The following is a 17,333-nucleotide window of genomic DNA, read 5'->3' as shown; positions in this document are numbered from 1 at the left end:
ACAATTCTTATAGTTCAGGTAAACCTCCACCATCTTATAGCTATACCATCTGGACCATGAGGCCTCCAAGATACAGCAGTAAAGATAAGACTGGAAGATTGCCCAACAAGTATTTAAGGGCCAAGCCTGAAAATGGCTTACATCAGTTCCACCCACATCCCATTACCCAATCTGCTACAGAGGCTGCAACCTAAGCACTTGAGAACCCAGGAAGAGGCCTATGAACATGTAAAACCATCTGTGCCATAGCTATCCACTTCAAGTTACCCACTACAAACAACTGAAGAATGTCCTCGTAAGGATATGGCAGATTACAAATCATCACAGAAAAATACAGACAGATGGAGAGATCCTCCCAAACTCCAACACATATCATATCATTTACATACCTAGAGACAGAACAAGTGTTTTTGACCTGCCTCCTCTGACCTAACTCACTCCATTAAGTGATGTCCACTGTTCCGTTTGTCAAATCAGCTGCTACCCATGGTACACTGATCCTGTAAGCAGGCTGCTCTCCAGCGTGATCGTGCACTCCTGCTGCCAGAAGTTGGGCTGTCCACTTACCTCGAGTCAGATGAACTTGCTCCAAAACCTGTTTTTCCAGTTGTACATGTTACTTTAATTATGTGATTTAATTAAATATTACTCTACCCCAAGAAATATGAGTTCTAAAATTTAAAGAAAAGGCTTTCTCCATTTGAAAGGCCATGGCTAGGCCTGCTGCACCAAAACTCTGAGTGGGTTTGTTGAATCTACATGAACCGGAACATAGGGTTTCATGGTGCAGTAGCGATTTCCTCATATGGTTGCTCTCGTCAGCCCAGCTAAGGTTGCCCCACCTTGCCTCATTCCAGTTTTAAATGATACAAAAAGCAGGTAGCTATTATTCTGGCACACCTAACCTGGAAGATTTTTAATTTCCATAGGAATTTTAGATTGCTGACCACCATTAAACATAAAGGTAGGCTTTGTGGAAATCATGTTTATTCATATCATAATTTTAAATATATTTGTTCACTGGTTTTTTTCCTATGTTTAATAGTGAATAGTAAAATCATTTATGTGATCATTCTCACCAGTCTTTGAACCTGCACAAGCCTTTCAGTCTAGACTAGTTCAACTATACATCAAAAGGCACTTTTATGTTTTAAATTAAAATATTCAAGGGTGTGTCATAACTAAAATAGCAATAGAGTTGCAGCAAAGCTAGCCCCAATACCACCAAAAAAGACAGTGGATAAAAATCTCAGCTGAAATGCACTGGTTTAAAGCTGTCTACCAAGAGAGCAATAATGAGAAAGGACAGTCTTCCCTCTGTGTATAATCAGGTAGAGTCACCCGAGAACTATGTAGTGCTCAAATTTGATGTCCCAACTAGAGGTTTGGGTAGTATGTAACTATTCTACAACCCAGAACTTTCTGCTCCCCTCAAATGGCAAATCTCTACCTCCACCGCTGGGTGACTTTACAACTATGAAAAAGCTTAGAGTAAATTTGGAGACAATTAAGTAAAAATCAGATCTATAATATTAATTTGGGGTTCTGTGTAGATATAACCTCTGTGTGTTTATTATTATTATTATTATTTTTTTGACAGAGAGAAAGGTCTTCCTTTGCCGTTGGTTCACCCTCCAATGGCCGCCACGGCTGGCGCACCGCGGCCGGTGCACTGCGCTGATCCGATGGCAGGAGCCAGGTACTTATCCTGGTCTCCCATGGGGTGCAGGGCCCAAGGACTTGGGCCATCCTCCACTGCACTCCCTGGCCACAGCAGAGAGCTGGCCTGGAAGACGGGCAACCAGGACAGAATCCGGCGCCCCGACTGGGACTAGAACCCGGTGTGCCTGCGCTGCAAGGCGGAGGATTAGCCTAGTGAGCCGCGGCGCCGTGTGTTTATTATTTAAAATGCTTGTTTTACTTCAAAATATATTCTAGTTTCGTTATTGTAAGCTGGAAGATGTTAAGAAAATGTGCATATGGCGGCCAGCACCGTGGCTCACTAGGCTAATCCTCCGCCTTGCGGCGCTGGCACAACAGGTTCTAGTCCCGGTTGCCCCTCTTCCAGGCCAGCTCTCTGCTGTGGGCCAGGAGTGCAGTGGAGGATGGCCCAAGTGCTTGGGCCCTGCACCCCATGGGAGACCAGGGGAAGCACCGGGCTCCTGCCATCGGATCAGCGGGGGTGCACCGGCCACAGCGCACCGGCTGTGGCGGCCATTGGAGGGTGAACCAACGGCAAAAGGAAGACCTTTCTCTCTTTCTCTCTCTCTCTCACTGTCCACTCTGCCTGTCAAAAAAAAAAAAAAAAAAAAAAAAAAAAAAAAAAAAGAAAGAAAATGTGCATATGTCGAATTTCATTGAAGTAGACATTCAAGTGGAAACCTCCAGTAGGCAGTTGGATATACGGGTTCAAAACTCAGAGGAAAGGTTTAGACAGAATATGGATTTTGTGAATCAACTCTATGTGGATGTTGATGAAAATCACAATGGCAGGGGCCAGCTCTGTGGCAGAGCGGATAAAGCCACCACCTGCAGTGTCGGTATCCCATATGGGCGCTGGTTCAAGCCCTGGCTGCTCCACTTCTGATCCAGCTATCTCCTGGGAAAGCAGCAGGAGATGGTCCAAGGCCTTGGGCCCCTACTCCTGTGTAGGAAACCCAGAACAAGCTTCTGAGTCCTTGTTTCAGATCAGTGCAACTCCAGCTATTGCTGCCAATTGGGGAGCGAACCAGCGGATGGAAGACCGACCTCTCTCTCTGTCTCTCTTTCTCTCTGTGTGTAACTCTTTCAAATTAATAAATAAATCTTAAAGAAAATCACAATGGTAAATAAGATCTCCCTGTAGAGGAATGGAAAAGGAAGGAGAAAATATCCAAGAACACAAACTTCCACCAGTCAGGATTTTAACTTGGCTAAGAATAGTTTAAACCTTATGTGTGTGTTTTTTTTTTTTTTTTTTTTTTAATCTCATGCAACAAGTAGACTGGGAGTGGGCAGTTCACTGCTGATATGGCTGAAGGGTGTCATCATGTAACCTTAGTTTTCCTCCTACACCATCTTTGTCACATGAGTTTCATCCTCAAGATCCAAAGATCACAGCTGCACATCCATGTTCAAGGCAAGAAAAAGTAGAAAAGTGAAGGATGATGCACAAACCCCTTTCCTCTGTCAGGCTGTCTTTCTAATGGAAAAGAGAAACTCTCTCCTGGGGATTTCTAACATACCTCATGGTCTTAAACTGTGTCATGTGGAAATTCCTTTTTTATATTATTATTATTACTATTTACTTGAAAGTCAGAGTTACGCAGAGAGAGGAGAGGTGGAGAGAGAGAGGTCTTCCATCCGATGGTTCACTCCCCAATTTGCCACGATGGCCAGAGCTGTGCCGAACCAAAGAAGCCAGTAGCTTCTTCCGGGTCTCCCACATGAGTGCAGGGACCCAAGGACTTGGGCCATCTTCTACTGATTTCCCAGGCCTACTTCCAACCCAGAGAGCTGCACTGGAAGAGGAGCAGCCAGGTCTTGAACCGGCACCCATATGGGATGCTGGCATTTCAGGCCAGGGCATTAACATCACTGCACCACAGCGCCGGCCTCAAATTCCTAACTCCAAGAAAAGACAAAGAATCTTTCCAGTCTTCATGATAGATGAAAGCTAGGAAATGGGGGGATTCGAATGCGTGTTTTTTGAGTTAACCTTTAGTATATACCATACAGCTCTGAAATTTGGAACATTTGGTTGATGGACAAAGAAGACAACCTACAAGGAAAACAGTATATTCAGAGATAAGAGGAAACAGAAAAGATTCTGATATCCTAGAAATTTAGAGAAAGGCGATTCAATCAAGGAGTATAATTGATATCAAATGCTGAGGGGGTGGTTGGCAGGGACACAGAATATAATAAAGAATTACAGAGTAGGAGTGAGTGTTTGTCAGTGAAGACACCACTTGAGGCATCTGCATTCCATACTAGGGTGCCTAGGTTGGAGTCCCAGTTTCATCTTCAATTCTACCTTCCTGCTAATGTGCATCCTGAGAGGCAGTAGGTGATGGTTCAAGTAGCTAGGTCCCTGCCACCCATGTGGGAGACCCACATGGAGTTCCAGGTTCCTGGATTTGAACTGACCCAACTCTGGCTTCTGGGAGCATTTGGGGAATGAATCATCAGATGGAAGATCTTTCTCCATTCTCTGCTTTCCACATGAAAAGAACAACTTAAAATAAAAACATACAGTCACTTGAGTAGGTACTAGGTCATTGGTGGGTTCAGGAAGAGTAAATTAAAGGCAATAGTAGGGACAGAGCTGCACCAAGATGGGTTAATGGAGAACTGTGAGGAAGAAGCAGCAATACCAGACCACTTCTTTTGGAGAGCTTAACTGTAAAAGACAAGACAAGAACAGGGAAAGAAACTCAGAATTTCTCTCCCTGACTGTTCTTTTCTCCTTGGCATCTTCTACACCCTCTTTTCAAACTTTCTACTGCCATAGTCTTGATTCTTAAAGTTCCTAACTTTTTTTTTTTTTTTTTTTTTTTTTTGACAGGCAGAGTGGATAGTGAGAGAGAGAGAGACAGAGAGAAAGGTCTTCCTTTTGCCGTTGGTTCACCCTCCAATGGCCGCCACGGCTGGCGCGCTGCGGCCTGCGCACCACGCAGATCCGAAGGCAGGAGCCAGGTGCTTCTCCTGGTCTCCCATGGGGTGCAGGGCCCAAGCACTTGGGCCATCCTCTACTGCCTTCCCTGGCCACGGCAGAGAGCTGGCCTGGAAGAGGGGCAACCGGGAAAGAATCCGGCGCCCCGAATGGGACTAGAACCTGATGTGCCGGCGCCGCTAGGTGGAGGATTAGCCTATTGAGCCGCGGCGCCGGCCAGAAGTTCCTAACTTTAAACCCAACTCTCATCCTTTCTTCACCATGAATCTGTTCCCCAACCTGTTTCTGCATCTCAATGAATATCATGATCCCACATCCATCCGATGACGAAGAACCTTGGATTGTACTTCTGTAATTCATCCTTTCCCACTCCACCTCACTCTACATACCAAGAGCTCCCTATCTGATCCCTCTGCCTCTTTTCTATGATAGCATACACGGGAAACTCCAGGCTACCTCTCTAGTCTTATCTCTCATCCCTCCTCTCCCTGTGCTACATACTTGAAATTTCTTGACTGCAACACACTCTCACATCACCTTGTCCCAGTCGAATCTTCTGCTCCCTCACACTTCCTCACTTCCTCCATGCTTCTCATCCTTCAAAACTCAGCTTAGAAGTCACTTTCAGTAAGCAATATCCCAAATTTACTTTAGGGCCCAAAGCTCCAGTCTGTCCATCCATAGTTGCGTATTTACATTGTAATGTAAATATTGGTTTGATTGTTCATTAGACTGTGTGTGGTCCTTTAGGACCTCCTACGTCTTTACTTCTACATCCATATCAGTTGGTCCATACTTTGCATGAAGCTGGCATTCCAATAATGCATTCTGAGAACAAATGCTCTAGTCTTGATAAAGCCTTGTTGGAGAATCCCATATAGACTCTCTTCAACACATATACTTCTCTTTTTCCTTTCAGCTACTAGTCTTTATGTTTTATAAATTTATCCAAGAACCAGCTTTTGCCTCTGGATCACTCAGTCACATCTGTATTTTGTATTTCATTTATTTTTGCTCCTATCTTTTCCTGCTTCCTTCTTCATTTGGGTTTGGCTTGCTACTCTTTGTAACTTAATGAGATGGATGCTTGGCTTACTTTCCATCTTTCTTCTTTCCTAATAAATACATTTAATCCTAAAAATTTTCATTTAAACACCTTTTCAGCTGTTTTCTCTACGTTGTGAAATGTTCTATTTTCATGATTGTGATTTCTTCTTGATACTCAGTTTATTTCTAAGTGTATTTACTAATTTCCAAACATATTATGGTTTTCTATTTATCATTTTGCCTTTTATATTTGGTTGAATTGCAATGTGACTCAGATTGAGTCATTTGAAATTATTAATACTTTTTAAAAATTTATTTATTTGAAAGTCAGAGTTACACAAAGAGAGGAGAGCAGAGAGAAAGAGAGAGGTCTTTCATTCACTGGTTCACTCCCTAAATGCCACCGTGGCCAGGGCTGCACTGTTCCAAGGCCAGGAGCCAGGAGCTTCTTGTGGGTCTCCCACGTGGGTGCAGGGGCCCAAGGACTTGGGCCATCCTCTCCTGCTTTCCCTGGCCATAGCAGAGAGCTGGATCAGAAGTGGAGCAGCTGTGTCTCAAACCAGTGCCCATAGGGGATGCCGGTGCTTCATGCCAGGGCATTAACCCACTGCGCCACAGCGTCTCCCCAAGACTTGTTCTTTAGGCAGTATATGATCAAATTTTCTAAGTGTTGCCTGCACCGCGGCTCAATAGGCTAATCCTCCGCCTAGCGGCACCGGCACACTGGTCGGGACGCCGGATTCTGTCCCAGTTGCCCCTCTTCCAGGCCAGCCCTCTGCTGTGGGCCAGGAGTGCAGTGGAGGATGGCCCAAGTGCTTGGGCCCTGCACCCCATGGGAGACCAGGAGAAGCACCTGGCTCCTGCCTTCGGATCAGCACGGTGCGCCGGCTGTAGCGCGCCAGCTGCGGCGGCCATTGGAGGGTGAACCAACGGCAAAAGGAAGACCTTTCTCTCTGTCTCTCTCTCTCACTGTCCACTCTGTCAAAAAAAATTTTTTTTTCTAAGTGTTCATGAATGTTTAAAAATGCACAAATAGACCGGTGCTGTAGCGCAGCAGGTTAAAGCCCCCATCTGCAGTGCCAGTATCCCATATGAGCGCTGGTTCAAGTATAATATGCTTTCTTTTATACCACTAGCTCTATGTCCCTTTTATCTCCTGTCTTGTTCTCTTTAGGATAATTTTTTTCCATCAGTTTGAAAGTTACATATTCTTTTAATATTTGATTATTGATTACCTTAGAGGTTATGACATACACCTCTCTCTCTGGGATCATTTTCCTTCTTTCCAAAGATACCATTTAATGGCTGGCATTGTGATGCAGCGGGTTAAGCCACACGCTTGTGATGTCATTTCAGAGCTTCTTGGCTTCTGATCTGTCTCCTTGCTAATGGAAAGCAGTGGAAGATGGTCAAAATACTAGGATCCCTGCCACACACATGGGAGACCTGGATGGAGTTTGTGCTCCTGGCTTTGGCCTGGCCCAGACCTAGCTGTTGTGTGGCTAACAGCTAACAGAAGATCTCTTTGTCTGTCTGTCTCTCCCTCTCTCTGTTGCTCTGCCTTTCAAATAAAATCAATACATGTTTTAAAAAAAGGTTAAGATACCATTTAGTATTTCCTTTTGTGTATATCTACTTGTGGTTAATTATCTTAGCTTGAGATTAACAATTATTTTATTTAAACACATGTAAGTCTATTTTCTGTTTTCCACTTCACTACTAAAAAATCAGTATTCTATTTTATATTTGCTCCTTTGAAGGTGACCCAATTTTTGCTCTGCTTTAAGATTTTTTTCTTTGATTTCCTGTACTTTCACTATGATGTGTCTTGGTGGGATTTTAAGAATGTATCCTCCTCAGGCTTTGTTGGAGTTCTTGCATTTTTTATTCAGTATCTTGAGTACATTTTGGAACATCCTCAGCCACTATCTATCTCCTCAGAGATTGGTTCTGCCCTATCATCTCTTTCCTTTCTGAAAATCCAATGAAATTACGTTAAGACTTTCTCTTTGTATCCTGTCTGACTCTTCCTCTCTACAGTGCGCATTTCCCGTGTTCCTGTTCCTCTATTCTGTGTCCCAAGGGGCAGGCACTTAAGTACCAAACTGACTGCTTTCTGAACTCTCATCTCAGCTGGTTTGGCCAGTGGGAGCATTGGTGGGAGATCAGAGTGCAGAAGACTGAGGCTGTTCATTCACTGCTACCAACACTTTCATGGCTTTTCCTCTACTGTGAAGTAACCTTGGCTGTTTCCCTCTGTTGGAGCCTTAGGCCATGCATGCGGCTTCTCCACAGGTCTACCCTGTGATGGAATCTTCCAAAAGTTCACAGAAAATGCAAATTATAAAAAAAATGGATTTCAAATTTTTGCACCAAAAATAAACTTTCCTTTAAAATTTTTTTTATATTTTTATTTTATTTGAAAAACAGAGAAATAGAGACAGAGAAAGATCTTCTATCCCTCTGTTCACTCTTCAAATGCCTCCAACAGCTGAGGCTGGGCCAGGCTAAAGCCAGGAGACTGGGACTCAGTATGGGTATCCTACATGGGTGACAGGGGCTTAAGTATTTGAACCACTACCTGCTGCCTCCCAGGGTGCATAATAACAGGAAGCAGAGCCAAACTTAAACCCAGGTACTTTGACATGGGACACATGGGACCCAAGAGGTGTTGCAATCAGTGCACCAAAAGCTCACCTTATAAACGTATAATTCAATTTTTCTGTAAACTTTTTTTTGGACAGGTACAGTTATAGACAGTGAGAGAGAGAGACAGAGAGAAAGGTCTTCTTTCCGTTGGTTCACTCCCCAGATGGCCACCACGGCCAGCGCTACGCCGATCCGAAGCCAGGAGCCAGGAGCCAGGAGCCAGATGCTTCCTCCTGGTCTCCCATGTGGGTGCAGGGGCCCAAGCACTTGGGCCATCCTCCACTGCCCTCCTGGGCCACAGCACAGAGCTGGACTGGAAGAGGAGCAACCAGGACTAGAACCCAGCGCCCATATGGGATGCTGGCACCTCAGGCGGAGGATCAACCAAGTGAGCCATGGCACCTAACCCTGTAAACTTTTTGAAACACTCTTCTATGTTCTAGTACTTAGTCCTTCCTTGCCTATTCAGGCTTGGAGGTAATAATAGATTCCACTGTTGTGTCTCCAAGCATAAATGATTTCTCTGAGCACCGCCCACACCTTTGTAAATAATCCTTTCATTAAACTTTTCTTAAATTTCTCAATTTGAGTTTGAAATATCTTTCCTTCCTAATATTCTTTCTTCTGTATTTCCCACCTTTTTGCTCTTACATTCATTCATTTTTGGTAATTCCTTCTGACCCATTTTCTAGCTCACTAATTTTCTTTTCAGTTTTGCCTAATCTACAGAAAATCCTATTCACCAATTTGTTAGTTTTATTTCTTTCATTTTAAAAAAATATTTATTTATTTATTATTTGTTTTGACAGGCAGAGTGGACAGTGAAAGAGAGAGACAGAGAAAAAGGTCTTCCTTTTGCCGTTGGTTCACCCCCAAAATGGCCGCTGCAGCTGGCACGCCGCGCTGATCCGAAGCCAGGAGCCAGGTGCTTCTCCTGGTCTCCCATGCGGGTACAGGGCCCAAGCACTTGGGCCATCCCCCACTGCACTCCCAGGCCACAGCAGAGAGCTGGACTGGAAGAGGAGCAACCGGGACAGAATCCAGCGCCCCGACCAGGACGAGAACCTGGTGTGCTGGTGCCACAGGTGGAGGATTAGCCTACTGAGCCATGGTGCCAGCCTATTTATTTATTTATTTATTTGAAAGTCAGAGTTACACAGAGAGAATGCGAAGCAGAGAGAGAGAGAGAGGTCTTCCATCCGCTGGTTCACTCCCCAGATGGCCACAATGGCCGGAGCTATGCTGATCCAAAGCCAGGAGCCAGGAGTTTCTTCCCATTTTCCCATTTTCCCACATGGGTGCAAGGGTCCAAGGACTTGGGCCATCTTCTATTGCTTTCCTAGGCCATAGCAGAGAGCTGGAATGGAAGTGGAGCAGCCGGGACTCAAACCGGCACCCATATGGGATGCTGGCACTGCAAGCAGTGGCTTTACCCACTACACCATGCCCTAGCTCATTTAATTTTTTAGTTCTAGAATTTCCAGTGATTCTTTCTAAAATCTGGTAATGAAACCATATAATTTCATATTTTAGATTTAATTGCTTGCTTTTTCACAATCTGCATCCAGTAATTCTACTCTCTGGAAAACCAAAGATCTATCTCTTGTCTGTTTTTGTTTTCCTCTCTTTTCCAGTTTATTTGAAAGTCACACAAGCCCAAACAGAGAAATCTTCCCCAGCAGTCAATAATCCAAATGCCCACAACCACCAGTGATGGGACAGCCACAAAATTAATTTAGGTCTCCCACATGGGTGGCAGAGACCCACATAACTGAGTCATCACATACTACCTTGCACAGTGTGCATTAGCAGGAAGCTCGATCAGAGGTGGAGCCAGGATTAGAACCTAAGCACTCTGATAGGGGATGGGGTTAGCCCAAGTGGTGTTTGTACCACTGGGGCAAATGCCCAACCCCCTGACCTCTGCTGTTTGTGCTAGTTTCCATTCATGGAATCTTTGACTCTTTCTGAACTTGACTGATGTTAGACACAGCGACTTTTTTTTTTTTTTTTTTTTTTTGACAGGCAGAGTTAGACAGTGAGAGAGAAAGACAGAGAGAGACAGAGAGAAAGGCCTTCCTTTTCCGTTGGTTCACCCCCAAAATGGTTGCCACCACCGGTGCACTGTGCCAATCCGAAGCCAGGAGCCAGGTGCTTCTTCCTGGTCTCCCATGCGGGTGCAGGGCCCAAGCACTTGGGCCATCCTCTACTGCACTCCCAGGCCACAGCAGAGAGCTGGACCGGAAGAGGAGCAACTGGGACAGAACTGGCACCCCAACCGGGGCTAGAACCCGGGGTGCCGGCGCCGCAGGCAGAGGATTAGCCTAGTGAGCTGTGGCGCCGGCAGACACAGCAATTTTTAAAATATTTAGAAACATTGGTGGACACAGCTAATGTTTTTGTGCTTTCCTTTAATGATAATTTACATTTGCTTCTGCCAGGTCACAGTCCCAGCAACATGACAGAGGTGTTAGGACAGAACTTCAGGTCATCAGCATGACAGCAAGCACAGTCTCATTTGGCCAAAGGCTCCCTCCCTTCACGTTCATCTTTTCGTCTAAAGAGGACTACTTCAGAGTCTCAAAACTAAACTTAGGATGATCTCTTTCCCTTGGCAGAACCTGGAGTTCTCCTCTTACACTTTTTGCCTCTCAAATCACTCAAAACTGGTGTATAATATCTCCACTGCCTGCCTCGTAGCATTAGCAAATATCTCCTTTTACTCTAAATGGATTCATCTCCCAAATTCCAGTCTTCTCTCCAATTTTGGCCCAGTAATTTTTCTTATTTAAATATTTATTTATTTATTTGAAGGTCAGAGTTGGGAGGGAGTGGGAGGGAGGGAGCGACAAAAGGAGAGAGAGAGAGAGAGAGAGAGAGAGATCTTCCATCCACTGGCCCACTCCCCAGATGGCTACAATGGCCAGGACTGGGACAGGCCAAAGCCAAGAGCCAGGAGCTTCTTCCAGGTCTCCCACATGGGTGCAGGGGTTCAAATACTTGGGACATCTTCTGTTGCTTTTCCCAGGCCATTATCAGGAAGCTGGATTGGAAGTGGAGCAGCTGGAACTGGAAGTGATACCCATATGGCATGCCTGTGTTGCAGGAAGAGGCTTAACCCACTATATTACAGCACAGGCCCTAAGCTCAGTGATTTTCACTATCTTGTTAGTTCTTTGATGCTTTTTTTTTTTAAAGATTTATTTATTTTATTTGAAAGTCAGATTTACACAGAGAAAAGGAGAGGCAGAGAGAGAGAGAGGTCTTCCATCCACTGTTTCACTCCCCAACTGGCTACAATGGCCAGAGGTGCGCCGATCCAAAGCCAGGAGCCAGGAACTTCTTCCGGATCTCCCATGTGGGTGCAGGGGCCCAAGGAATTGGGCCATCTTGTACTGCTTTCCCAGGCCATAGCAGAGAGCTGGATGGGAAGTGGAGCAGCCAGGTTTCGATCCGGTGTCCATATGGGATGCCGGCACTGCAGGTGGCGGCCTTACCTGCCACGCCACGGCGCCAGCCTCTCTTTGATGCTTTTTGAAAAGTTTTTTTTTTTTTTTCCCTGAGCATTTTTGTTATCTTTGGAGCACCATCAATCTGATCTACCTGCTCTGTCATTACCATTAGGAGAAAAACACAATAATGCAACTGTTGCTAAAAGGAAATAGCTGGGTCAAGTAAAGATGTTTCAAGATAGGAAAGGTTTAATAGCTACTTGGAAACAGGGATAAGGCACAATGATAGGGACAGGAAGACGGTTTAAGCAGACTTTAAGGTCTCTCCAAAACAATTAAAGGAATATGATTGGTGCAGCAGTTCTGATGCTGGTTGGGATACCCACATTCCATGTTGGCGTGCCTGGGTACGAGTCCCCGCTCTGCCTTCAATCTAGCTTTCTGCTAATGCATATTGTGGGAAGCAGCAGGTGGAGTCCCTGCCACCCACATGGGAGATCCAGATAGAGTTCTGGGTTCCTGGGTTTGGCCTGGCCCAGCCCTGGCTGTTGCAAGGATGTGGGGCACAAATCAGTTAATGAGTCTTCCACTCATTAATTCAATTCTCTTGGACTAGTTACTGACATGTGTTAACATCAGGGTTTTTGCCCATAAAATAAAGATCATTCTATCTATCCCCAAGAGTAAAATTTTCTTATAATGGGCTTAGTGCCATATTCCTTGTTTACATTGCACTAGCTACAGTTGCAAGTTTACATGTATTTTTATAACTGATTAATGTCTTAGTTTGCCATCAGAGTATAGTCTCCAAAGTGCAAATGAGATTCTATTTTCCTTCAATCCATCAGTATTTATTGCACACACACTATGCTAGGGATCCATACAACAATGAACAAGATAAATAAGGCAATCATTATCTTCCTAGAACTTGGGATGCCTTTAAGATACTAAATACTAAGTAGATATTTGTTGAAAGAAACCAACATAGTAAGTGCCAAATGCTAAAAATAAATGGTAAGAGGCTCTAGACAAAACATAGGTTAGCAGTAATTTTTTTTGCAGTACTCTTCAGCAGATTAACAAAGGGGCCTCCAAAACGTTCATGAAAAGTGGAATTAAAAGACAAGGCAGGGCCGGTGCCATGGCTCAACAGGCTAATCCTCCGCCTTGCGGCGCCGGCACACCGGGTTCTAGTCCCAGTTGGGGCACCGGATTCTGTCCCGGGTGCCCCTCTTCCAGGCTAGCTCTCTGCTATGGCCTGGGAGTGCAGTGGAGGATGGCCCAAGTGCTTGGGCCCTGCACCCGCATGGGAGACCAGGAGAAGCACCTGGCTCCTGGCTTCAGATCAGCGCGATGTGCCGGCCGCAGTGTGTGCTGGCCGCAGTGGCCATTGGAGGGTGAACCAACGGCAAAAGGAAGACCTTTTTCTCTGTCTCTCTCTCTCACTGTCCACTCTGCCTGTCAAAAAAAAAAAAAAAAAAAAAAAAAAAAAAAGACAAGGCAGGGCCGGCGCGGCGCTGTGGCTCACTTGGTTAATCCTCTGCCTGCGGCGCCAGCATCCCATTTGGGCACCAGGTTCCATTCCCGGTTGCTCCTCTTCCAGTCTAGCTCTCTGCTGTGGCCCGGGAGGGCAGTGGAGGATGGCAGTGGAAGATGGCCCAAGTGCTTGGGAGACCAGGAGAAGCACCTGGCTCCTGGCTTCGGATCAGCACAGCGCTGGCCGTAGTGGCCATTTGGGGAGTGAACCAACGGAAGGAAGACCTTTCTCTCTCTCTCTCCCTGTCTATAATTCTGTCAAATAAATAAAAAATAAAAATAAAAGAGAGGGCAAATTTTCTGTGAACTTTCTGAAGTTCCTGGTATACAAACATGAGTGCATATAAAAAGATAAGCATGACTGGAGCAGCTCAGAGCTTTGTTTTGTCCACAAGATGGTCCAGGACGTTGGTGAAGAATGGGAGATAGCTCTATTAGCTTTAGGAAAAATTAAATATCCAAATAATAAACTGAATCTTGAGAAAAATTATCATGTTCCTTCACCTAAATGTATTTGAAACATTATATTGTACTAAAGAAATATTCATTAACTAGTAAGTTACTTTAGGTAATTTTGAAATAAGAATCATAGGTTAAATGACAAAATTAAATATCCTGCATGTGAAAAGTGATGTCCTCTCTCCATTTTATTTTTCCCTATTATAAAAAATAGATGAATTGTTATGTTCAACCAAGTTATGGTAAATAACTTCAACCTTATTTTTTAAAAAGCCCTATGTTTCCTAATTAACATTTTGCAACATTTGTTTCCAATAATAATTAATATTTTGCTTCACTTACTTTGGTAACCTATTGCCATGCTTGCTTTCTTGCTTTTCACTTAACCACTTGCAAGTAAAAATTCCAAATAGAATGGCACTACTATTCTAAGAGCAATCACACGTAAAGCTTTGCTGTCATGTCCCCTCAGCAATCTCTTTTTTAAAAGATTTATTTATTTATTTGAAAGGCAGAGTTAAAGAGAGGCAGAGGCACAGAGACAGAGAGAGAGAGGTCTTCCATCTGCTGGCTCACTCCCCAGACGGCTGCAACAGCTGGAGCTGTGTTGAGCAGAAGGTAGGAGCCAGGAGCTGCCCATATGGGATGTCGGCACTGCAAGCAGTGGCTTTATCCTCTATGCCACAGGGCTGGCCCCTACAGTAATCTTTGTTCTAAAACTCTATTACTTTTCTTTTCCTTCTATTTTCAATCACACTGTTAGTTTTGGTTAGCATAATCCATTCTTAAAAGTGTTGACGGGGCCAGCATTGTGGCATAGTTGGTAAATTAGCCACCTTCGACACTAGCATCCCATATGGGTGCTGGTTGAAGTCCTGGCTACTCCACTTCCAATCCAGCTCCCTGCTAATATACCTGGGAAAGCAGTGGAAGATGGCCCAAGTGCTTGGGGCCCTGCACCCATATGGGAGACAGGGAAGAATCTCCTGGCTCCTGGCTCCGTATTGGCGCAGCTCTGGCTGTTGCAGCCATCTGGAGAATGAACCAGCATATGGAAGATCTTTCTCTCTCTCTCTCTCTCTGTAACTCGGCCTTTCAAATAAATATATTTTTAAAAAAGAAAAATGTGTCTACGGAAGATGGGAGAATAGTGGCTGAGTGGGAAGACTCTGGGAAGAAATCTGAGATTTAGAGTAAATGTAGCCAATAATTAGCTGTGGGTCCCTAGTCAAATCCCTTAAGATCTTCTCCTATAAAAAAGGAGAGGATTGCGTTAGAAGATTTCTACGGAGCTTTTGAATTCTAAAACACTGTGACTGTGAAACCAACGTTGTAGCAGACAGAGCTGGATTTGGAATCAGGAGGACTGGATTTGAGCATAGCTCTGCCACACACCAGCTGTGTGAACACGGACAAGTCATTTAATCTCTCTAAGCCTTACAGAGATTTTCCTGCCAGACTTGGGAAGGATTAAGGGGGTTATTGTATGTCAAAATGCCTCCTTCGCCCTAAAAGAACTACGCAAATGTCAAGTATTATTTTAGAACGCCCAGGCTTCCTCCTTTGGAACTCGTTAGTCAATCAGAAAAAAACCCAACCTTAAATAAGTCAGGCCTCATCAATTCAAGTTGCAAAACCAGGACATGCAAGTATAGTTAATTGTGCATCCTACTCAGTTTACCGAATTTATGGTTTGGTTCTATAAATGCGTCTGCTTTGATGATTAATAACGCTGGTTAATGTTACCGATAGGTACTCACTTGTACAGGCTGGTCCTCCTTAAGAAGATGGTCAGTGATCTCGGAATCCAAGTTTGGGGGGGAGGGGGGGGGTGGGCGAAACCGTGCACACAGCCTCTGACAGAATTTAAAAACGGAAGTCCTCAGTCAGTGAATAACTTCGTGTCGAACCTTCAGGTCCCCTGCGAAGGATGGCAGACCGGGGCCAACACGGAGAGTGGGTTTTCCTGTTTTTCAAGCGAGCCAGGGCAACCCTAGAGCCAAGTCCGCTTAGGTGGGCTGCAGGCGGAACTGCCCGGGACAGACAGCGGGACATGTCACCCAGGCCGGCCCTTCCTGTTCTTTGGGCTCCGTGGAGGCCTTTTGCGTGGAGCCCGGGGACCCTAGCTCGTGCGTGCACACTGGCCACCTTTGTTTTCGATTACTCAGCAGGGCTGACCAAGCGTTTCCCTGGGAATGGTTCAGGGCGCGCACACGCCCCTTTGGGGCACGCGTGAACTTTGAACGCGGGGTAGTGCCCAACACCTCGTTCTGGCTCAAGACTCGAGACGTTGCAGGAAAACGCCTCGTCCGGCGGCGGGGAAAGGCGGTGCGACGGACGTTGGTGCGGTTAGACGAGCCTGACCTCCCGGCCCACGCAAGAGGGTCGCAGCGCCCAGGTGGCCGCGGCCGTACGCGCCGGCCGCCCCTCCCCGCGCAGTGCGCAGGCGCGCCCGTCATCCGGGTGCTGGCTGCGGCTGCAGGTTGCGCCGGGGTGGCGGACCGGGGGCGGGGCTAGCGGCTCATTGTGCGCAGCGCTGTGCGGCGCCGCCGGCCGCCGAGGCCCGGGTGGAAGTTGGCGCTGCTGCCGCCGCCCTGCAGCCCACTCGCTACGCTCTCCTAAGATGGCTGCCGCTGCCGGTGCTGTGGCAGCCTCGGCCGCCTCAGGTCAGGCGGAAGGTAAAAAGATCACCGATCTGCGGGTCATCGATCTTAAGTCCGAGCTGAAGCGGCGGAACTTAGACATCACTGGAGTCAAGACGGTGCTCGTTTCCCGACTCAAGCAGGTGAGACCCGGCGTGGTCCGCGAGGGCGAGCTTAGGCCGCGTCTCGGCGCCCCGTCTCCGCCGCAGCTGCCCGGGCGCCCGCAGCCGCCGGGAGCCGCGGGGCGGAGCGGCGAGGGGGTCCCGGGCGGCGGCCGCGCGCGCGCGTGTGTGCGCGCGCGCGTGTGTGCAGGGCGAGGACCCTGCCGCGGCGCCCCCGCCCCCGCGCGCTGGGCCGGGCCGGGCCGGGCCTGGCCTGGCCTGGCTCGCCGGGGGCCCGCGAGCCGCCTGGGACCGACCGCAGCAGCCGAGCGCGTCCCCCCTCCCCCGGGACGTCCCCGCCAGGCTGCGAAGGCTACGGCTGGCCGGCGCGGCCTCCCAAGGGCGATCGTGAAGACCTGGGGGTCGCTGGGTCCCCAGCCTTGAGCCATGGTGAGCGCGTGCACTTCTTGGCCTCGGAGGGAATGGTTACTTTGGTGACTTCTGCGAAGTTACCGTTTAATTGTGCCCAACCGTTTTCTCCCCTTCTGGGGGAGGGGGACTGGTAGTGGGAGTTGATGGGTGGGTGAGAGAAAGGTTTTGTTTTCTACTGGGTTTTTAGTTTTTGCATCAGCGTAGTGATCTGCTTTCTGGTTTATTTGAGTGAGCGTTGGAATAGTAGTAGAAGAGCAGTCAGTTTGCGTTATGGAAATTAGGAACACTCCTTAGTTATTTACTTCAGTAGCTAGCACCTTTTCCGCAGTAGAGCGTATTTAGATTTTTGTTCGGCATGACA

At 46.7% G+C, this 17,333-nt stretch overlaps 2 protein-coding genes across 47 annotated transcripts in view; one reads left to right on the top strand and one right to left on the bottom strand.

The window, feature by feature from the left end:
* RNF111 (ring finger protein 111) overlaps positions 1 to 16,239 on the bottom strand; it is a 137,274-nt gene extending 121,035 nt beyond the window's left edge. For 10 of the 13 annotated variants that reach the window (XM_051821951.3, XM_089310458.1, XM_089310460.1 and 7 more), the window contains exon 1: positions 15,558 to 16,234. The gene's annotated coding sequence lies outside the window, so the exon portion shown is untranslated. Of the gene's footprint in view, positions 1 to 15,557 lie in introns of all 13 variants that reach the window. The other 3 variants (XM_070054286.2, XM_070054291.2, XM_017347993.4) reach the window with 2 other exon arrangements.
* Positions 16,240 to 16,259: 20 nt separating this feature from the next.
* SLTM (SAFB like transcription modulator) overlaps positions 16,260 to 17,333 on the top strand; it is a 48,868-nt gene continuing 47,794 nt past the window's right edge. For 6 of the 34 annotated variants that reach the window (XR_016218204.1, XR_016218203.1, XM_070054294.2 and 3 more), the window contains exon 1: positions 16,268 to 16,582. Coding sequence is in view for 16 of the 34 variants with exons in the window: in XM_070054294.2 (XP_069910395.2) it covers positions 16,421 to 16,582 (162 nt within the window). In the remaining 18 variants the exon portion in view is untranslated. Of the gene's footprint in view, positions 16,583 to 16,743; positions 16,991 to 17,333 lie in introns of those variants that run through there. The other 28 variants (XM_051821942.3, XM_051821943.3, XM_051821940.3 and 25 more) reach the window with 19 other exon arrangements.

Source organism: Oryctolagus cuniculus, chromosome 12 (assembly GCF_051225735.1).
Source record: "Oryctolagus cuniculus isolate XC-2025 breed Fujian yellow rabbit chromosome 12, ASM5122573v1, whole genome shotgun sequence".
NCBI lineage: Eukaryota > Metazoa > Chordata > Mammalia > Lagomorpha > Leporidae > Oryctolagus > Oryctolagus cuniculus.
This window is presented reverse-complemented; position numbering and strand designations above follow the sequence as displayed.